The sequence below is a fragment of the Thyridium curvatum genome (genome assembly GCF_004353045.1).
Source record: "Thyridium curvatum strain D216 chromosome Unknown NODE_29_length_410198_cov_82.451705, whole genome shotgun sequence".
Classification (NCBI taxonomy): Eukaryota; Fungi; Ascomycota; class Sordariomycetes; order Thyridiales; family Thyridiaceae; genus Thyridium; species Thyridium curvatum.
In genome coordinates this window covers 268486-290811 of record NW_022156784.1, presented here as the reverse complement: position 1 = coordinate 290811, position 22326 = coordinate 268486, and the positions used below count along the sequence as shown (strand labels likewise).

The 22326-nt window shown below is 53.9% G+C and overlaps 5 protein-coding genes across 5 annotated transcripts; 2 read left to right on the top strand and 3 right to left on the bottom strand.

Moving 5' to 3' along the window:
• Positions 1-854: 854 nt before the first annotated feature.
• On the bottom strand, positions 855-3231 carry E0L32_005555 (uncharacterized protein; the record flags this gene model as incomplete). The annotated part of the gene is made up of 3 exons (XM_031140089.1): positions 855-2644; positions 2807-3118; positions 3174-3231. The coding sequence occupies 3 exons, from the start codon at positions 3229-3231 to the stop codon at positions 855-857; spliced, it is 2160 nt and encodes a 719-aa protein (XP_030996070.1).
• Positions 3232-4105: 874 nt separating this feature from the next.
• Positions 4106-5727, bottom strand: E0L32_005554 (uncharacterized protein; the record flags this gene model as incomplete). Its single annotated transcript, XM_031140088.1, has 3 exons — positions 4106-4240; positions 4307-5629; positions 5704-5727. The coding sequence occupies 3 exons, from the start codon at positions 5725-5727 to the stop codon at positions 4106-4108; spliced, it is 1482 nt and encodes a 493-aa protein (XP_030996069.1).
• A 753-nt stretch (positions 5728-6480) lies between these two features.
• E0L32_005553 (uncharacterized protein) lies at positions 6481-12365 on the bottom strand (the record flags this gene model as incomplete). Its single annotated transcript, XM_031140087.1, has 3 exons — positions 6481-12148; positions 12279-12296; positions 12355-12365. The coding sequence occupies 3 exons, from the start codon at positions 12363-12365 to the stop codon at positions 6481-6483; spliced, it is 5697 nt and encodes a 1898-aa protein (XP_030996068.1).
• A 2766-nt stretch (positions 12366-15131) lies between these two features.
• Positions 15132-18893, top strand: E0L32_005552 (uncharacterized protein; the record flags this gene model as incomplete). Its single annotated transcript, XM_031140086.1, has 4 exons — positions 15132-15169; positions 15227-18050; positions 18107-18545; positions 18601-18893. The coding sequence occupies 4 exons, from the start codon at positions 15132-15134 to the stop codon at positions 18891-18893; spliced, it is 3594 nt and encodes a 1197-aa protein (XP_030996067.1).
• Positions 18894-20515: 1622 nt separating this feature from the next.
• Positions 20516-21586, top strand: E0L32_005551 (uncharacterized protein; the record flags this gene model as incomplete). The annotated part of the gene is made up of 1 exon (XM_031140085.1): positions 20516-21586. The coding sequence occupies one exon, from the start codon at positions 20516-20518 to the stop codon at positions 21584-21586; it is 1071 nt and encodes a 356-aa protein (XP_030996066.1).
• Between the last annotated feature and the right edge of the window lie 740 nt (positions 21587-22326).

The window sequence follows — 22326 nt, the reverse complement described above, 5'->3', positions numbered from 1 at the left end:
GGAGCCGAATACTCTTCCATCAACTTCGAGACTTCATCACCCAAAGTCCGTAGTACTTGAAAAGACCACTATGGAGCACGATATCACACGGCACTGGAAGACAGCGAGAAAGGGGATACCGTGTCCTTGTTGTCCGTGGCAAAGGCTGTTCTGGAAGCATTTTCGCGAGCAAGCTGAACCGCGTCTGATATAGCTACGGGAGCGTTCGACGTTGACCAAGCATTTATTTGCTCCCGTGATATGCTTAGGTACCGTACCAACGGAATGGAAGCCTGGAGAGTCAATAATTTAGCTTTCCATGCCAAGATTAACTCCCTCATCAGGTAATCTTCGCTCTTCCCCCGCATACGACACAGCCCCTTCCACCTTCGACTGTGAAGGGGCTCGCGGAAGGCTAGGGCTGGAAATCAAATCAGAACTCGGTTAAGATTCCTACTGTGACCATCACATCAAGGGAGACCTGGTACACTGAAATCAAGTCGGGCCGTGGAAAGGTATATTGAGATGTTACGGCTCGGATGCCCTAAATTTCTCCTCTGCTCAGGTAGGATTAATCCTCAGGGCTGAGGTAGTACGAATACATGGGCCTCTGGTTGAGGAATTCAAGTTCACCAGAAATACAGATAAAACGGCCTAATGATAGGGAGACAGTATCTGGAGCGAAGGCTGACCGCGGGCGGAAGTTGAAACCCCCCATGTGAACTATGTCTGGCGTTTCTTCCGAGACGCTCGTGCTGCACGGCGCCCATCGCTAAGTGCAGGCGCAGCATGACACAGGCCGAGGTCAAGTCGGTCAAGTCTCCAAATCAAAGCGACGACTGAAAAAAAAGAGGACAGAAAAGAATTGCGGAGCATCACGAATCCACGACCATGCCATCTCCGTCCTCCGCCTCCTCTTGGGCCGGCTCCGGGACGAGAGCTCTATCGAGGTGGATGGGGCCCTGAAGCTTGGCCGGGAAGACTGTGACAGCCATCCGGATAAAGTCGTGACCGCACTGCGGGTCTCCGTTGAGTCGCATGTCGAGCGGGGTGAGTGCCCAATCGAGCTCACTCTCCTCTGCTTGCTGCTTCACCTGACTAGTCAGCGTAGCGACGTTCTTCATCCAGTAGTGCTGGGAATTGATCCGAGCATTGGGCATGGTGAGTCGCTTGAAGAGTTGTAGGGCAAAGTCGTTGGCCGATGCGAGATGGACGAATCCGGCCTCGAACCGAATGATATCCTCTGTATTGTCACCTGGGTCTTCGTCGTCTTCGTCATCCGTGTCGACCAAGGCAGGTGCTGCGGCGGCAGAATCGCCTCCATCTTGCTGGCCTTGGTCGGTAGAATCGCCTCCATCTTGCTGGCCTTGGTCGGCAGCGTCTCCAGCTGGCTGGCTTTGGTCGGCAGGACGAGCTCGGATTCGGATCACCGGACGGATTTTGACGGTGGTGATCGAGAAGACGTCGTAGCGGTTGCCGAAGCATTCCAGGAAGCTCTCGCTCAGGACCATGCCGTTGTACTGCTTCGGGTCTATCTGGCAAGCCTGGACCATCTCCTGGTCGACCCAGAGGAGCTTCTTGCGGCCGTTGGTCAGGACCAGGGTTCCGAAAAACATGCCGTCGCGCTGGTACGAGTGGTGGATGTCCTGGACCTCGGGCTTCTTGAAGCTGATCGTCTCGTAGCGGCACTGAGTGAGAAGCTTGACTGCTTTTTCGTTGGCCTTGTTCTTGTCGATGAAGGACTCGTCGTCCCTGATGACGCGATCGTCGATATTTTCGCCCTCTGTGTACTCGGGGGTGAAGAAGATCGAGTAGCGGACTACCGGCTGGTCCGGCTTGAGTCCCACTCGCTCGAGTTGAGATGCATTCGCCGCCGGCGTAGGAGCAACGGTGCGGTCATCATTGGCCTTGTCATTTGCATTGGCCTTGTCGTTTGCATTGACCTTGACCTCGTCGTTTGCATTGGCGTTCTCTTTCTTCTCTTTCCTCTCTAGTCTCTTCTTCCTCTGGTACTCAGTTTCCCGAGCCCAGTTATCGGTCAGTTGGTCTGCCCGCTTCTCGAGCTCAGCTTGGGAAAGACCCTCGTTCTCGTGGATGGTCTTCAGCCTGGCCAGGATCTCGCTCCTCTTCTTCTCCTTTTTAGTCGCCTTTCGCCGCTCCTCGGCTTGGTGCAGCCGATCTTGAGCCCTGTTCTTGGACCTCTCTACCGCCGCCTTCACCTGGGTGGGACGCGGCAGCTCCGGGACCTTTGCGTTGAGCTCTGTGGTGCGCGGCTTGCGCACAACTCTGGCCTCAATTTCCTTGTACATGGCCGCGGCATCATGAAGGCTAATTACTGGCGGCGCCGGTGGGTCTGGCAATGGGGCCGGGATGGCACTCAGAGCAGTGGCACTCGGAGCAGCAGTAGTCACCACAGCTGGAGCCGGGTCAGGGTTCCCAAGCTTGGGCGAGATGGTGGTCGGTTCAGTCGTTGGGAGCTTGGCTGGCTTAGACATACGAGCTTGCTCCTCACCACCTGGCTTAAGGGGAGCCGGCGGTGCGAGAGAGGACGCATCTCGATGGGTACGCTCTTTGGCGGCGGCGGGTGGCTTGATCGGTGTAGGTGCATGTCGAGACTTGGAAGCTCCTCCCTTGGAGAGGCCCAAAGTTGCGCCGGCATGATCGTCTAGTCGGCGCTTCTCGTGTCGCTTATGGGGCTTTGGGGGCTTGGGGCCCTTCAGCTTGTTGACGAGGTTCGGGCGGTGGTGGTGATGATGGCGGTGCGATGATGTTCTCTCCTTGCCAGAAGCGACCTTCTCCTAAGGGGAAGCTCCTCGCGAGGTTTTACTCAGGTCAGCCAGGAATTTGGCTGCCGCCGATCCAGCCTTGGGAGATCCAGTCAGATCAACAGGGTTGGATGAAGAGGTACCCAGGTCCAGAGTGGTCGACTCTGCCTGCATAGGTTGCGGAGGGTGACCTGGAACTGAGTCTGCTACAGGAGCGAGTTGCGGTGTGCCGTTATCTGTAGGGCTGAAGGAGGGAGGCGGAGTTAGGATATCTGGAGCCTGGTGAGGACCCTGGGCCTTGCGGTCCTCATCATATTGTTGTTTCTTGCGACGGAGAGCCTCGACCCGCAACTCGAAGTCAGCGTCACTGTTGGCTGTACTGTCTTAGCTGGGCACAAGATGACATGTCAGGAATAAATGGGTACTCACTCTGAGTGCCAGATGGAGGCATCTCGCTCCCCATGAAGGGGGGATTGTTGGCTGACATGGTGTGAATGGATGCGTTGGTCTCAGTATGTCATGCCGCACAAAGTGAGGTGGAAGGTCTCGCAGGTGAGATCGAACAATTAGGTCAAAGATGGGACAGTGATTTCAAAGATGAATGGGATAAAATATCCCTAAGCCGTTCAAGATTTTGAACGGGACAGTTGGGAATGCCCTCAAGGTATCGTGATACCTTGTGTCGCAAGGCGGAAGGGAGGAGTGGCTTGAGAGGACAGGTGGGTGGAAAAGGGGTGGGTGGTGAGGATACCATGGGTTTGCCTCCTATTTTATAGTTGGGCTGGGTTGGATTTTTAGATATCGTCAGATATAGCTCACTCTTCCGCCCTTGCTTCTCTGGCCTTCCACCTCCAGTCCTCCTCCTGCACGCTTCATACCAGATCTGGAATTCCGGTGAGAACCAGACAAGTCTGTGACACTTGGTGCAAGGACCGGCTGGCTGAGGTCGCAGGGCCAGCAAAACAAACCCTTTGCATGGTTCTGTTCCATGCATTGATGTCGACTTATAATGCGATCAACATGTATTTTGAATCGTTCCGGGATACTCATGTTATCCCTTGTTCTTGGTTCATTACACAATGCTGAGAGCTCTCCTCATGAATATGTGTAATTATAGCCATTCCAGTTATGTTGATGGGCATGTGTATCATGACAGTAGTTCCCGACGAATGAAGCAACCTCATCCCCAGAATCACTATCAAGCTCATTCCATCTCTGGCGCACTAGGCCCGCCGAGCAGGGTAGAGACCGCGGCTCCCAAGGCGGCCGTAGACCCCTATATGCATACCCTATAACGCGTTGTAAATGCAGAAAAAGAGCAGAAAAAGGCAGAAAACTGACGCCAACGCCGCAAAATCTCCTCACTCGGGATCCGGATACAAATCACCTCCAGCAGACGTCATCACGGCATTTTCGCGCTCCATCTGCTTCAGCTGTGCCCTCCCCTCTTCGGTCGTGGCGTCAATGATCTCTTCCTCGAGGCTGAGAATCCCGGACTAGTCATGGACGTCAGTAGAGGATTCTTCGGATCGTTTCACAGATTTAGGCGGGGGGGAACGTACGTCTCCAAGCTTGCCCACCAACTCCTCCGCATCCTCTACACTCATGTTCCCCAGCACCTTGTTGACCTCATCGAGGCTTCCGGTCTCCAGCGCCTTCTGCATATCCGGGGCAAACGTCTCAAAGATGTCTCTGCTCGTCTTGACCCCCTCGTCCGTGCTGTCGGCCGGAGGGATGCTGATGTTGATGACGGTGCCCGGCTCCACGGCGTGGAGCTGGATCTGCTCGACGCCCTCTGCCTTGCCTTCAGCGGCGTCACGCGCCCGCTGAGCGTTGATCTCGACCGTCCGGCTCTTGATCTTGCGGTACGTCTCTTCAAAGTCCTTGTAGAAGACCTCTCGCGCTTGGTGGCCTTGAGTGGTGATGCGCTTGAAGAAGAGGGCAACACCGTCTCGCCCCAGAGCGCGGCAATATTGGATCAGGAGCGCCTGATGGACGCACTGCCGGGCGAAGTCATCGCGGTCCTCGAGTGACGCATCGAAAGCGAGGACGAGAAGACCATCGTACTCCTTCTCGGTCAGGATCTCCGGGTGTGTGGACAAGTAGGCCATGCTGGCTTGATAATCGCCCGTCTTGATCTGCGCAAAGCGCTGCGCAGCTGGCGAAGCTTCCATCTCATCGTCATCTTTTGCCGAAGCTGTAGATGCAGATGACTGGGCCTGGCCTGCTGAGAAGTTGGGGTTCAGGAGCTCTACCTCCTGCTTCGGCCCAGCTGCAGCCCCTGATGGCTTGGATTTGTTGACGTGGGAGCTGTCAAAGCCAGTGTGAATGCTTTCGCTTGTGATCTTCTTGCTTTCTTCCTTCTCCAACTCATCGAGCTTCTTGAGGAGCTCGGCTTGCAGCTTCTGCACCTTGTCCAAGTGCTCGCCGATCTCGTCCACCATCGCGCCGTATCGGTCCTCATCTTTCACCTTCTTCTCCTGGAGCGCCTTGTTGACCTGATCTAGCAACGTGGCCATCATCTTGGTGTAGGTTGGCAGCTTCTCCTCGCTGCCGTGCACGCCCTCGGGCCGTGGTGGTGGGTTGTCATCCTCTGGCTTGAGGCCGGCCGCGCTCTCCATGACTACGCGGAAGGCAACCTCGCCCGGGTTGCTCGAGCCGCCAGCACCTGCATCGGCGGCGTGGGCCTTGAAGGAGTCGAGAAGGGCGGTGATGCGGCGAATGAGGGCATCATTGATTTGCCGCTCGTACTTGAATGTTTCTATCTGGTTCCGTCGTTGTTGTCGCTCAGCGTGAATCTGGTTCTGCTTGGCGCGGATGAAGGAGCGCTTGTCGACATTGGGATGGACCTCGATGTCCGAGTCGTCACTGAGCTCCAGCGCGTCCTGTTTATGGTGGGCTCGCCGGTCAGAATGTGCTTTTGAGCAGCCATCGCAGAAGAGTGGAAGCAGGAACTTACCCACTTGCTGTAATCGACAGGCATCTTGGATCTCTGGTCTGCTACCAGTGGACAGGTCTGTGAAAGGGCGTGCGAGGGTTGAGAATTTGGGTGCTTGTAGGCTTCCAGATCAACTTTGGACGGTTCCAAAAGCGTTCAGGGTTTCACTGTCATTGTGTAAGTGAGACAGACGTCAACGCTGGGTTGGATCTGACAATTGACTGAGCTCAAGCTCGAGCCTGAAGAAGATTCTGGAGCCATCGACCATTGCTCGTGCAGATGGCGGGGAACCACCAGCGTTGGACCATCCATTGAAGACTGGCGGGGTTAACTACCTACCTACCTAGTACATTACCTGATTACCCACTTTCGAGTACCTGAGCATAACAATCCATTGATGTACTCACCTAATTTGGTCGGATTCTTATATTTCTCCAGAAAAGTCAACAGCCAAATATAGAAACCGACCAGTTTTGAATTCATAATTACTCACAAAAATCTTGCAGCTTTTGCCTTGTGACTGTTGTAGTACTTTGGAAAAATCAACACGATAATCTCAATTGCTATGCTTCCAGTCGTAAAGTCATGCTGGCTCGTCCTTTGGACGTCTGCACTAATAATAATAAGATAGAGACAGGTCTTACACTGTCACAGTCCTTGATATAACAAGAACCGTAACCTGCGTATGATCCCTCCTTCGCCATATAGTACAAAACTTATACACCGCCAAGACTACTCTGTACTTCCTTGGTTCACACATCTCCGCCTGAAACATTCTCCTCGCATGTACCATGCCGTCTATTGCATGGTCTTCAGGAAGCCATCGAGATCAAAGTCTTCCTCATACTGGCGGTTGTCCCACAACTCGCCCAGGTCCTCGAGCCACGCCGCCTTCTTGCCTGGCTGCCTCACGTCGCCCGTCTCTATGTCAACCATGTCCTCCTCTCTGCCCTCCATGCCACCAGCTGATTTGTCTGCTATGAGACTCGGGCCCGTGTCCCCAAGACTGAATAAGTCTAGAATCTGGTCTGTGTCCATGGTTCCCAGGCCCGCGTTCTGCTGGTTCACCACTGTGGAGGCCACATCGATCTTGAAGCGCTGAAGATTGAGAATCTTCTCCTCGAGGGTGCCACGTGTAATCAGGCGGTACACATTGACAACCTTCTTCTGGCCGATGCGGTGAGCTCGGTCCATGGCCTGCAGGTCCTTCTGTGGGTTCCAGTCGTGTTCCACAAAGATAACAGTGTCGGCACCTGTCAGATTCAGACCCAGACCACCGACACTAGTCGTCAAAAGAAGAACGTCGAAAGAGGGGTCGCTGTTGAACTTGTTGACAATGTCTTGTCGCTTGCTCGCCTCTACTGAACCGTCGAGCCTCAGGTAAGAAACAGAAGGGAGCATGCTCTTAAGCACGGTGTTTTGAACCATGTCAAGCATTTCCTTCATCTGACAGAAGACAAGCGCACGATGTGGTTTGATGGGTTGGTAGAGGGGGTCGTTAGAATCGGTACCCTCCACACCGATACCACAGTCAACAAGGAGATCTCGCAACGCTGTCAACTTCGGCGCGTGCACAGGGTCCTCGAGGCTGGTACCCGACTTGGCCAGGACTCGCTGGGTTTCCTCGAACAGTTTGTGCTCAGGGCGCACAACTAGTGCCGGCGAATTGCATAACTTCCGCATGTACTGAAGAGCCTGGAAGATGTGTTGCTTTGCTTCCTTGTCCTCGCTTCCTGCCTCAGATTGGATCTTCTTGCCCTCCTTCTTGGTGAAGTCTTCGAACAGCTTCTTCTGAAGATCACTGAGATCGCAGTAGTAGTTCTGAAGGATCTTGGGCGGAAGATCGTTGAGCACTTCCTCCTTGAGACGCCGCAGCAGGAATGGCAAGACTTGTTTGTGCAATGCCTCGATGGCGAGGGCACCTGCCTCTTGCTCCTTAGATGATGCTTTGCTGAATCGGCTCGCAGCGATAGGCTTAGCAAATCGGTCAAGGAACACCTTCTCAGCACCAAGGAAACCAGGCATCAAGAAATCGAAGAGTGACCACAGCTCCAAGACATTGTTCTGGATCGGCGTTCCCGTGAGAATGAGCCGGTGGTTGCTGGCCAGTCTCTTTACTGCCTGGCTGATTTTAGCCTTGGGATTCTTGATAAGGTGTCCCTCATCCAGCACGACATAGTTCCAGTTGAACTTCTCAATGATGTCGATGTCGTTACGGCAGACATCGTAGGACGTGATGACTATATCAGTCTTGCCAAGCTGATCTTTGATCGCTTTCCGCTCCGCCGGATTGCCAACATAGGCAGTGACGCTGAGGAATGGGGCATACGTCTTGATCTCTTGCTGCCAGTGACCAGAGAGCGTCGGTGGGCACACAATGAGCGAAGCGAGCCGCCGCACGTCGGGGGCGCCGGTCTTGGCAAATTCTTCAGCCCGCTGGTGATGGTCACTGGCTACGATGCAGAGAGTCTGCAGGGTTTTGCCAAGACCCATATCATCACACAAGATGCCGTGCAGGTGGTACTTGTTCAGGAAGTGCAGCCAATTGACACCTTCTTGCTGGTAATGGCGCAACTCGGCTTTGATGGCAACGGGGATATTGAAAGGCTCCACTTTCTTCGGGTCCAGCAGCTGCGAGATAAAGGTGCGCTCGCGATCCCGTCCTTGCAGGAGCTCCTTGGACAGGCCTGGTGGATCGGGAATACCTGCTTCGAGGGGCACCAACTTGACAAGAGTAGCAAACGAGGTTGTAGCGATCAGCCGAATGTCATTGTCGGAGTCGCTCATGCGACCAAGAACAGGGACAATGAGGAAGATGACGTAGGGGAGGATTCCATCTCCCATCACGGCGATCAGATGATAGATGGCCTCAATTGCGCCTTGGCGACATTGGAGGTCAACGGGGTTGTTGATCGAAGGAAGGACTTTTTCAACGAGCGCAGTCATTCCCTCAACAGTAATGATACTGCAAATTGTGGCGATGCACTTAGCTGCCATGTATCGGAAGACTGATAGCTCGGAGTGTAATGCCTTGATCACCAAGGGCATCATCTGCATGATGAAGGGGTGAAGGCCTGTGTGCAGTGTCGGCGTCATGGTACGGATCACTGACATGGCGTCCACGATCTCTTGTCCGAAAGTGTTCTCAGGGTCCCTGGCTTCTGCTGGGAGCTCGCCTGAGAAAGCCTTGGTCAATGGCTCCTCCATAAAAGCACGAAGACTTGGCACAGTGTTCAGCACCTCGGCACCAAAAGTCTGCGAGAGTATCTCCAGGGCCTCTTTGGCGCCACGTCTAGTGATACGTGCCGCCTTCGCTTCTCTTGCCCACTTGGCAGCATCAGCATGATCGACGCGGTCCTCCTCCTTTTGCATTGAGAGGATCTGATTTGTTTTCTGGGCATGGACGGGGAACTCTGGAGTCTCGGCAACCTCGACACACGAGAACTTGACAAGGTTTGCCACGACCTTGTCGGCAGGGCCGCGGCGGCTAGTCTCTGTGAATAGCTGGACGAGACGAGCAATAGTCGCAGCGGAGCGTTTCTGGAGCTCCTGATTCTCCTCCGTCTTCACACTATCCATGATAGCCTTGATTAGAGGGCTAGGCTTCTTTGGGAGGACATCCATGGCCACGAGAGCACAGCCGGCCGCTGCCTTGATTCGAACATCACGAGAAGCCTTCGCAGTCTTAGCGTCCTGCAAAGCGTCAACCACTGCCTCCCTGGCCTCGTCTAGTTGCTGGCCCGCGATGAGACGTTGACCCGGGGCCATGGCTTTCTTCAATTTCTCGTAATCATCCCCGACGACCTTCTCGGCGTTGGCTACGGAAAACGCGCCTGGTCCGGCTTCTGCCTCGCCCTGGACCACGACAGCCAGGATGGGCAGCCTGCTTGGCATGACCTTGCCGTGGTCTCGGAAAAGGTTCAACAGTTGTTGACACTGAGACCTGACTCGTTGGACAAAGCTGACCAGATCGCGGTAGTTCGACGGCCTGTCGCTGGCGATGATCTGCTGCAGGGGATCGACGAATCGTGCCGGAACCGTCTTTTCTGAGCAGTTCTTCGCGTATTCATCAATGATCGCGCAAGCAGTCATTTGAGTGGAAGAGAAAGCAGACGACAGAGCCGGAGTGAGACTTGCGTCGTACAATTCCGTCTGGGACGTCGGAATGAGTGACATTACCAAGCCCATCGCTTTGGCCGCAGAAACTCGGGATCGAATAAGGGTCTCGACGCCGACAATGTCGACATCGCCTTGCATCATGGCGCCGTCGACATCATGAGACGGAGAAGTACTGGGCGCATCATCAACTTTAGTGGATTTTCTTCTCCGTTTCGTGGCTCGCTCAGGGCCTTCTAGCGGCGAAGATTTCCTAGCGGTAGCTGAAAAGGTGGCGGGCAGGTTATATGTCCCGCCAGATGGCTTCATGAATAGACTTGCGTTCATCGGAAGGGGGTGGCGCGAAACGCCGACAGGATGAAGAGTGAGTTGCATCAATGGATCAACATGTGGTCCAAACTCTTCTGCTAGACGGCCCGGGTCTTTCGCGAGTGCCTTGGCCAAGGATGACCAAAGATCAAGAGACATTTTCAGGGTATCTTGGTCCCTCTCGACGAGAATGTTTTGGAAGACAAGCCGAAGAACCCTGCCGTTGAGCCATCCGTGAGTGGTTTCAGCCCCGAGATTGACGAAAGTCATCAGCGCCTTGAGGACCGCCAGGCGTACAGAGGTGATGGTGTGACGGAGGAAAGGATAGAGACGCGGTACGAGGAGTGTAAAAGATCGCTCCTCGTCCTGCTCGGCGGATGACTTCATGGTCTCCAATACCTCAGGGAAGCTGCAGAGGATTGCCAGTAGATCCATGATCTTTCCGGTCGAGGCACTAAGATCATCGCCCAGACTTGATAGGCTCTCCCAGACGATATTGATGAGGCCTTCTAATGCGTCGGGCCGCAGAGCCACGAATTCCTTGGCCATGGGAATCAACGTAGCTGCACTGACAGAGCGTACATCATCGTCCATGTCCCCGAGACCTTTCATGACAGCACGGACGACCCCATCGACCATATCACTGTCCTTCAAGAGCAGGTCCTTCCTGACGGCCACGACATATCTCAGACCAACCATACCTCCATGGCAGATCGCCCAAATATGTCTGTCCAGCTGCAGGTCCTCCTGCATGACCATTCTATAGAGTATTCTGTAAATAGAATGGACAGACTCGGGGGGCACCTGATATAGCACTGAGCCAAGTGTTTGGCCAACAGTCTCCCGGATAGGAGCGACGGAGGTATCCGAGCTGTAATCGGTGAACCTGTCGAGCATGAGCACACAGCACAAGCGACAGGCCAGGTCGTTCAGCCAAAGTTGATTCGCCTTGGCGTTTTCATCTCGAGACTTGGCTTGTTGCCGGCCCGAGCCTCCTCCATGGACTCGAATGATCTCCCTCAAGCCCAGAGCAGCTCCATGTCTCGTTTCCCACTGGGGATCGAAGAGATCCACCTTCAGGAAGTCGCAAAGCCGCTCGTACGGCCATTCAGCACCTTCCACGCTGTCGTCTGCTTCGATCTCCGATTTAATGGGAATTACCGGTCCTTTGAATTCCGAGACGACCTTGGTGTCCTCGTCGAGATCAGCGGGGCGTTCAAGGTTAAAATAGTCGTTCATTTTGCCGTTCTTTTTCGAGTCCGCGTCTGGCATGGGTGTGTCGTCGGCGAAGGCATCAGAGCCACCGGTGGCCGACCGCCTGATGGACAGATCACCAAAGCCGCTCTTGCCCTGAGCTGCTTTCTGTGCCTCTCGCTTACGCTTTCGTTTTAAAACGTTCAGTTGTCGAGAACTAAGGCCCGACTCTTCGGCTGGCAGGCCTGGCGTGGCAGCACCGTTGGTGTTCTCTTGACGACCCGCTCCATTGGTGTTGGTAGTGTCTTGCGGGGTGGCAGGGCTGTTGGCATGCTCGTTGACGATCGGTATCTCTTCATCTTCAAACTTCCGGCCAAGAAGTCCCAAGCGACCAGTGAGCGTCTTCTTCTGGTGCGCCAGACGATCCTGAGGTTCTAGGGCAGCCAGCGCAAAGTCGACTGTGCCACCGCGGAGCAACTCCCTGCCATGTTGGAGGATCATGGCAATGTCGAGGCTTTCGAGATGAAAGAAATCCTCTGCGCCGAGAAGTAACTGCTCCTTCTCTTCCTCCTTCTTGATGGCACCATTTTCAGCCACAGGTTCCTCCTTCTTGGGAGGCTCTGGTTCTGGTTCGTCTGCAGCATTGGGATCGTATGCGGGGGCGTGCTCAATGATTTTCCCGAGGGCCTTTGCGGCTGTCGTTCTGGTCTCCCAATCCTTATGCCTGAGATAAGGGACGACCCGGCTGAGCAGGTTGAAGAGCTCATCCGGATGCTGTTTTTGCCAGTCAGCTAGCTGATTGACAGCAGTGTCTCGAATCAACCGAGTGCTGCCCGTCTCGAGGATGCTGCAACAGAGTTAGCGATGATGTGACGAATGCGAAGGATGTCTGATCAGAAGACATGAAAAGCAGAGCATGGCATAGAGAGCATTTGCGACTGGTCTGTTCAGGAGCTGGTTGGATGGCAATTACTTACGTGACAAGTCGGTCAAGCCTATAACAAAGAGATTAGTGAATACAACAGAAATTTGGAAGAGTGACAGGTCACAAACCTTGACGCCATGTTTTCTTCATGTCAGAAATGGTCCGAGACGGCAGGATTTGAGAAAACTGAATGTTCAATGAGGGTTAGCCAATTATGATATTGTGAAAGGCATAAAGTGAGGACAATTCGAAGGGCAGACGAATAAAGTTGTCTAGAATGTGAGGTAATGTACTGAGTGGTTTGGTGTGGTGATTGATTTGGAGAAAGCGTGCTGTAGGTGAAGCACCGGTGATATGGGAGGCCAGCAGGCGCAGTTACTGATGTATCAAAAGTGACACCCAGACCAGAGTGAGGACTAGGAAGACTGCAAGGCCTAGAGTGGATTCCTTCCTGGGCAGTGCTGGACCAGGCAAATTTCTAGCATTCTTTAGAGTGTCGGACGATCCGAGGCTGATGACTGGATCTCAGATCGCAAGCTACGCAGCCGAAAAAACCATGATGTTGCTACTGCTTTGGCAATAATGGCCAAGGCTGGCCACAAGAAGATCACACAGCCCAGGCAGAGGGACAGGCAGCTATTATGAACAAAGCAAAACGGTAGTAGCGGGTGTTGGGGAGATGCGGTTGGTGGTGTCGGGTTGCAAGGGGTGAAAATAAGGAATGCTGGAGAGCGACACCACTTACAAGTATCAGCTGAACCTCAAAAGTGGGAATAGCTTCACTGAATCAACCACGCATGACCATGAGTGTAGTGTGAGCCAATCAGGTAGGTGGAGAGGGTGGCCAGTGCGTTGCTGATGCTGTGTCAGGGAGTGACAAGTTGCTGGTCAAAGAAGGAGCGAGGTTGGCTGGCTGCCTGAATAATGGGGCAGAAATTATTATGTGGACGATGCGACCTGACTGGACTGGGCTGGACTGGACCGACAATACCAGACGTTTGGGGAATCGGGTGGAGGGCAGGTCCGGCATTCTATATGAGTGTCCTGTATTTTTATACACGTTTCCAGGGCATCCCCCAAACCAGCCAGGCCCCAGTGCCAACCGCACCTTCCTGGTGCACCGGCTTTCGCTTAGCCCCCTTAGCGCCATTTTTCGCAATAGATGGACCCACCTCACACTCCCTGCTATCAGGCCGGTCACGAAAAACTGTCTTCTCGTGCTGCCCGCCTGCCAGGCGCAGCTCCATCCACTCACAGGCCAGCGAATCCAAAAAGCTTTCCTCGATGAGGCCCGGTCGAAACCCTCTTGCGTCCAATCTTACCGTCCATCCCGACGACGTGTTGTGGCATCCTGTCCCCTTTCGAGCTTGCATCTTCATATTTTCACACCTTGGGAAAGACGAAACCTGCAGATGGGCTGACCACGGAATAGTATCAGGTTTGCGAGTGTATTGAGTTTGTCTCTCCGACGGGCCGTCCAGACACTGCATCCACGGTTGCATATGTCTGGTGTATGTGTGTGTGTGTGGGTGTGAATACCAGGCTTCCTTCACACTTTCCTTTTGATGTGGCACAGTTGAGCCAAACACGCAAAGGAGACCTGGGGCATCAGTGTACGAAACATTTTGGCTTGCCTGTGACCGGCTGTTTTCAACAACACATGCTCTCGCGATCAAGCAATCAGGCCTCTCTCTCAAGACACTTCCTTGTACAATCCTATGTAGCATTTACTTGTGCCTGTCTTCAGACGTAGCCTCAAAACCAGATACCTACGTCATCTACGGCAGCACCCCAGTCAACCTAAGAGCCTAGATAACCTGGATAAGTAAGGTAGCTAGAGGCATTCAGTCCTTTAGCACCTGAGGGATATTGTTGATTAAGAGCTTCCAAGAATGGAAGTCATCAGCCAGACTGATTGAATGGCCATGAGTGGACCTGGTGCCCCAAATTACAGAATGCCAAATGATCCCTGGATGCTTGCTCCGGAATCTGTTGTGTAAGTGCGCGTCAAAGCCCATGTCAAAGCCTCCGAAGCCTACTCGCAGTAGAATAGGTTAGCATGTTGGCTCTGGGCAATGAAGAAAGAGAAAGCCTGCTATAGAACATCCTCACCCTTCTTCCACACCTCAGTTTAAAATGTAACAAAACAGTCGAGTCATGGATTGCGAGGTAGATCACCATTTGAGTAAGATATATGAGGCACTAGGAACGACATAAATCTGGTGGATCTCAGGTACGTGCTCTAGTCATCATGTCCTTGATCTGCTTTTGAATACAAGTTGCGCAAAAGGGAAATGACTATCAAGGGTTACAAGCAAGAATACTCAGGACGCTTCGACTAGTGTAATACCTTGAGGATGGTTGGAAAAGGGTTCTGAGCGACGCTGGGAGCCCTGCAGCTCGGGCCAGATAATTTCATGTCGCGTTGAATGGGCCAAGACAACAATTGGAAGCAAAGATGGACATTTCAATCCTCAGGACTGTACTGGACATTGAATGAATACTGTCTTTTGATGTCTTTCAAGTCTCATTCTTGCGATGTGCAACAGTCACTCCAGCCACTCAGCCCTCTCTCTCCCATCGATGTCCATCAACAAAATGATTGATTCAGCCAAGTTTGGTCCTGGTGTAAGGTAGTGCCTGCACAGTCGAGGTGGGGAGTTCGCATTGTGGCCCGTGCTCCAGTGCCTGTGTCGTGCTGTCCCACTCCCGCTTCGCCAAATCCACTCGCGATGGACGCGTCCAGTCTCCCCTCACTTTATCGACGTGACAAGCACCACAGAAGCATCCTGCTTTCCGACCCAACACAAGCCCGCGACCCTGGCTTTGTCGGCTCTTGTCCTTAGTGGTTTGATTCTACGTTCATTCGTCGACGAGCTGCCCGTAGGCAGCGGCCGCCGTCATCATGTATATCAAACAGCTCATCATCCAGGGCTTCAAAAGGTATGCGCCCGAATTGCGCCGTCCCCCAACCTCGGTGCATTGCTGACGCGCAAATAGCTACAAGGACCAGACGGTCATGGAGCCTTTTTCGCCCGGTGTCAATGTCATTGTCGGCCGCAATGGATCTGGAAAAAGCAACTTCTTCGCCGCGATCCGGTTCGTCCTCGGTGATGCCTACACCCAACTCAGTCGTGAGGAACGCCAAAGCCTGCTCCACGAAGGTTCCGGATCTGCCGTCATGTCCGCATATGTCGAGATTATTTTTGACAACAGCGATGGCCGATTTACAGACAGAGGCAAGGAGGTCTCCCTTCGACGGACCATCGGCCTGAAGCGCGACGAATACTCTGTTGACAAGAAGGTCATGACCCGTTCCGACATCAACAGCATGCTCGACACTGCTGGATTCTCATTGAAGAATTCGTACTACATCGTGCCGCAGGGCCGAGTCACGGCGTTGACCAATATGAAGGAGTCAGATCGGCTCAAGCTGTTGAAGGAGGTTGCTGGAACAGAGAGCTATGAAAACCGGAGAGCCGAGTCGCTCAAGATCATGGCCGAGACGAACAGCAAGCGAGGCAAGATTGATGAGCTTCTTGACTACATCAAGAGCCGCATGAGTGAACTTGAGGAGGAGAAGGAAGAGTTGCGCGGTTTCCAAGAAAAAGACAGGGAGCGCCGATGCTTGGAGTACGCGTACTACAATCAGCAACAAATGGCCTTCCAGGAGGCGTTGGCCGAGATTGAAGACTCTCGGCAAGGGGCTAGCGATAGCGAGAACCAAAAGCTGTTCATGGACGGCGAAAAAGCCCTTTCCAAGATGGAGCATACACTACAGGAGCTCCAGCAGTCGCTTGAGCTGCTCAGTCTTGAACGACAGCAACTTGAGGACGACCGTCGCGAGACTGCACGCGCCAGAGCCAAGGCCGAATTGAAGGTCAAGAGTCTTGCGGACAGCCAGTCTGCTCGCGATCAAGCTCGCCAGCAACATGATGCCGAATTAGCCGCAGTGCGTGCTGAAATCGCTGACAAGGAAAACCAACTTCGTCAACTTGAGCCCGAGTACCAGGTGCGTAGGGAGAGGGAGCTGAAGATTAAACAGGCCTTCGACCTGGCCGAGGCTGGCCGGTTACGGCTTTTGAACAAGCAGACTCGCGGGTCTCAGTTTAAGAACAAGGCTCAGCGAGATGAATGGCTGGGGAGAGAGATTGAGGACATCAACATGAATCTCAGTGGGCAAAAGGCCAACCTGATGTCTGCCGAAGAAGATGTTACGGAATTGAGCAAGCTGATCCAGTCGCTGGAAGCCGAGATCTCGATGCTGCGACAGAGCCTCGAAGGCTATGGCGGAGACCGCGGTGCTCTACGCGACCAGGTCTCTGAAGCGCAGGACCGCCTGGAAAAGCTGCAAGAAGAACGCAAGGTGCTACGCCGAGAGGATGACAAGCTTGACTCAATCTCCTCCAATGCTCGGCAAGAGCGCGACAGAGCGGAGCGCGACATGTCGCGAAATGCGATGGACCACCAGACCGCTCGAGGTCTTGCCACTATTCGTAGGCTCAAGCAGGAGAGGGACATCCCTGGAGCCTATGGCACGCTTGCCGAGCTCATGGACGTACCCGAGAACTTTCGCGTCCCCGTCGAGCAAGTCGCGGGTGGCAGCCTCTTCCACTACGTTGTCGATAACGCCGACACTGGAACCATGTTGGCCAAGGAGCTTAACAAGCTCCAGGGTGGCCGGATTACCTTCATGCCCCTTGCTCAACTCCGCACGAGGCACGTGAATCTACCGCGTGCAAACGATGCTATTCCCGTCGTTAGCAAGATCAACTACGACCCCCTGTACGAGAAGGCATTCCAGCATGTCTTTGGCCGGACGATCATCTGCCCCAATCTCATGATTGCCAGTCAATATGCAAGTCGTCACAACATCGATGCTATTACCCTCGAAGGTGACACGGCAAACAAGCGGGGTGCCATGACCGGTGGTTACATCGATCCCCGCAAGTCAAAGCTGGAAGCAGTCCGCACAGTCAACAAGTGGCGCGAGGAATACGAACGTCTGCACTCTCAGGCCGAGGACATAAGGACACAGATCGGCATCAAGGACCAGGAAATCACCCATGCGATGGGCGAGGTGCGGAAGCTTGAGCAACAATTGCGACAGGTCGACGATGGGTTCGAGCCTCTCAGGGCCGAGCACCGAAACAAGTCGGCACAGCTCGAGCGAGAGCGTGACCGGCTCGACGAAGCGATTCGTCGCCGGGATTCGATCAATGATACCATGGAGCGCTACTCGTCAATCCTCGGATCCTTGGAGACTGAGCGAAACAACGACTTCAAGAAGGCTCTGAGTGCTCAGGAGGAAGAGCAGCTACAAAGCTTCAGCAAGCAAGTGCAGGATCTGCAGAAGCAATTCAACGACGCCAACGCTCGGCGCAGCGAGATCGAAGGCCGCAAGAGGGTCATTGAGGTGGACCTGCGGCAGAACTTGAGATTGAAGGAAGATCAGCTCACGAGCCAAGTGTTCGAGACGTCTTCGTCAGCCGGCGGCGACGACAGCTACTCCGATGCCCAAAAGGAGCTCAAGAAGATCCAGAAGAGGACTGACAGCATTTCTCAGAAGCTCCGTAAGGTCGAGGCTGAGATAGAAAAGCAAAACACGCAGATCTCGAGCTTGCTGTCGCGCAAGGCCGACAAGGAGCAGGAACAACAGGAGCTGGCGAGAGCTGTTGAGAAGCAGAAGAAGAGGATGGAGAAGGGCCTGCAGCGAAAGGCTCTCCTCACGCAACAGCTCGCCGAGACAGCCAAGAACATCCGTGATCTTGGTGTCCTGCCCGATGAGGCTTTTGACAAGTACCAAAACATGGATGCTGCCAAGGTAAGGCTTCCGAGCAAACTCTTTCCAGCCAGATCTATCCTAACACATTACTCTAGATTTCAAAGAAGCTCAAGACTGTCAACGAGTCTCTGAAGAAGTTCAAGCATGTCAACAAGAAGGCCTTTGAGCAGTACAACAACTTCACCACGCAGCAGGAGCAGCTGCTGAAGCGCCGGAAGGAGCTTGACTCGTCTCAGTCCTCGATTGAGGAACTTGTGGCCCATCTCGACCGTGTCAAGGATGAGTCCATTGAGCGCACATTCAAACAGATCTCCAAGGAGTTTGCCAGGATCTTTGAGCGACTGGTCCCCGCGGGCAAGGGCCGACTCGTCATCCAGCGGAGGCACGATCGCCGTGGCGCCGACCCTGTCGATGATGAAGAGGAGCGCGGGGGCTCGGTGGAGAACTACTACGGTGTGGGCATCTCCGTCTCCTTCAACTCCAAGGAGTATGACGAGCAGCAGAAGGTGCAGCAGCTCAGTGGTGGACAGAAGAGTTCGTATATCTCTTACCAGAATATGCCCAGTACCGATACTAACACATGTCACAGGTCTGTGCGCATTGTGCCTCATCTTTGCCATTCAGCAGACTGATCCCAGTCCCATGGTCGTCTTCGACGAGGTCGATGCCAATCTTGATGCGCAGTACCGAACGGCCGTCGCCGGACTCTTAGAGTCCATCTCGGAGGAGGCCGGGACGCAATTCATCTGCACGACCTTCAGACCCGAGATTGTCCATGTAGCCGACAAGTGCTATGGTGTCACATTCACCAACAAGACCAGCTCCATCGACTGCGTGCCAACCGAGGCGGCGTTGAGCTTCGTCGAGGGCCAGAAGCGTTGAGGGGAGCAAAGGTCATGGATGCGATCAAGTGTACGACTGAGTGACATAGGGAGTGGACTTCATTCAAGGGCAGGGAAGGCGGTAATGACTACATCGTTGTGTATTTCTTGCTGGACGTAAGGCGGCGCCATGGTGTGCTGTCTGTGGGTGGCTGGCGTTGCTTCTTTTGTTTGTTAAACGACCTGGCTGGCCTCGGGGCGTCGATTCGCGAGCCCGGCAGAGGGTAGTGAAATGTGGATTCAATGCGTTACAACGATCTACCAAGGACATGCAGGGAGGTAACTTGACATTGCTAGAGACTTTGTGTGCCTGCCTGCCTGTGCCTGCAATGATCGTCCAGAACACCCGCTCAGCTCCTCAGGTGATGGATGATTCTGCTTCTGATGTCTGTTTCAAGATTCACTAGTGAACGTCCACCTGTAATCATTTTTGCGCTGTGTTACCCGCCGTCGTGCTGTAAAGGCCGCAGGATTTCGATACTTGGGCTCCTGATGTACCGCCTCTAACAGGCCCCAAAAATAGACCGCGCCACATCGACGTTGTCTGTCGGCAGTGCAGCGACCGGCCCCGGTTTTACCCCTTCAGCTCCCATTCAGGAACAGGGAAATCGTAGATGTGGGTGAGGGGACGCGTGTATGTTGGCCTCTGCGCTTTGCGGGCTCGTAAAGGGCAATGTCACGAGTTTGCGGGGGACTGGTGTTTGATGCTGAGATGGGAGAGTAAACAAGCCCTACCAACCAATCTCCAGCCCGCTGACGTATTGATCAACGCATCCAGAACTGAGTGAGTGGATGCAGGACTGCAACGGGCGATCACGAATTTGCCGGCAGGGGTTTCGAGAACTGTCACAGAACAGCAAAAGAGCCGCATGTCTCTCTAGCAACGGGGCCCGCCACGACCAGTCTTGTTGCCCTGCTGCTGCCCTGTTACAGGCTGAACGCTGATCACGGTATATGTCCACTGTGTGAAAGGTCAAGCATGATGGCGATCCCCTTCTGGTGGCGTACTGCTGCTGTCGGCCGCGACCTTGCCTTGCTACGGTACAGGTACATGGGCCACGATGAGACCAATCCCACACAGTCAAGCGAATGAGTTCGTCCAAGCCATCCTGGCCAACTCATGAATACCGGGGCTGGGAGGAGCGCCAGCAAGGCATACCCTACAGCCAGCGCTGGAGGGGCTGGCTCCTCGACAAATGAGAGGACGCTCTCGCCTAGGTGTTTGCTTTCATAGCGCTGACGTCTTAAGGTTGGCGACTCAACCTGGAGGCGCAGTCTAGATTCCTTCGTACGGAGACCCACAGTGCGGCGACTAACAGGACAATACGGCTTCTCTCCCCAGAAATGTTTTGTTCATGTACTATGGCTTTTGAGATCCCACTGCTCTATTTTTCTCCTTCTTTCTTCCTCTCTCTTATCTTGAAACTCTCTGATTTCTACCTTATAATACGCTTTCACGTTTGGGGTTGTACTGGAAAGAACCCCATAACAGAATACGCATCAATCCTCGTGCCCTACTCTCGAATTAGTCTTATAAGCCTTTCGAGACGCAAACAGACACTCGTGACGACGGCTCCCAGGAACGACATGCGGTCTTTAATATCAGCATGTCTCATGACAGCAATGTCACTGTCTCTAGTATCGACGGCCGCTGCTGCACCACAGTCACAGTCGACCAGCTTGGGATCAAGAGCAACAGATACCTCCACGGGTTGCAACAACTCCCCCGACCTATGCAGCAAGACGTACAACTCAGTCACGCACCTGGGAGCACATGACAGCGCTTTCCTCCGAGACGCCTCGACCGACTATTCGATCGCAGGGAACCAATTCTTCAACGCCACAAAGGCATTGGACGCCGGCCTCCGGTTGCTCCAGGCGCAAGTCCATCTGGAGAATGGTGTGCTGCAGCTTTGCCACACCAGCTGCTCTGTCCTGAATGCCGGAACGCTAGAATCGTGGCTGTCGGCCATCAAATACTGGATGGACAAGCACCCAAACGACGTTGTGACCATCCTCCTCGTCAACTCGGACGACCAGGACGCTTCGGTGTTCGCCAAGGTGTTCGAGGCATCCGGGATGGCTGACTACGGCTACACCCCGCCATCGACATCGGCAACCAAGAACTGGCCGACGCTGCAAACAATGATCGACAGCAAGAAGCGCCTGGTCACCTTCATTGCCTCGATCACGGCCAACTCGGCCTATCCCTACCTCCTGCCCGAATTCACCTACGTCTTTGAGACCCCTTTCAACGTGAGCAGCCTTAGCGGCTTCACTTGCGGCGTCGATCGGCCAAAGGGGGTCTCGTCAGCGGCCTCCGCTGTCCAGTCCGGCATGATGCCTCTGATGAATCACTTTGCGTACATCAACATCGGCAGCAGCATCCAGATACCGGACGCGTCCGACATCGACATCACCAACAGCCCTTCCCAGGATAAGACCGGCGCTCTGGGAACGCACGCAAAGCAGTGCCAGGCCGAGTGGGGCACAAAGCCGACCTTTATGCTTGTTGACTTTTGGGACAAGGGCCCCAGCATCGATACTGCCAACTCGTTGAACGGTATCAAGAACACCAGTTCCAGCGGGGCGGCTGTGACGACGTCCGGAGCGCCAAACTATTTGCGCGTGACGAGCGGCAAGGGCTCGCTGTGGATGTTTGTGGCTGTCGCAGCGCTGTTCTCCCAATTCTGATGCTCGGTATGACTGGTTTGGCTTTTGGTACTCGTAGCGTTGGCGTTGGGGGCAATCCTTTCATCCTGGACATCTAGATAGAATATCGAGGTCAAGTAACCTCAATGGCTATTTCAAATACAGTCAATATTAGCAACAATGCAGTCGCTCAATTTTGCCGGGATACACTGTTTAACGCAACAAGCAAGCAAACAAGCAAGCAAGCAGCAATGCTAACTGAAAGAATTGCGATTACCTCTCAAGGTTACCAGGGCCTCGGTTGGCTGTTTGTGGGCTTCTCAGGTAAGTGAGTCCAGGGGTTGGAGCTGAACTTGGACATCACAAAGGTTTTGGTAAAGGGGTGTTTGATCACAATGGCGACTTGGTGACAGTGACAGGGTCGAGATGCTGTGCTATATAGACGCGAATGCGTGGACTATGAGTCTTGCCCATTCACTAGCAGCTGAACTGCCATGCCAATAGTCAACTCAAGGCCCTGGCGATGGCTAGGTGGGTGGTGGCTGTTCCAGTCCATTTATCTGGTGTTGGTGAGTGCAACACGCCCTGTTGACCAGAGCGACTCGAGGGAATAGCACAGTCACTACTAGGATGGATGAAAGCATTCAACGAAATAAACACGTGAGGGGGGGAATGAAGCTGTGAAAAGCTGTTACAAAAGCTCACTTCTTTCTCATCTGCGCCTTCCTCATCGATTCAAGCTACCCACCTTCCTCCTCTATCAACAGCCTCCACCCCTTTTT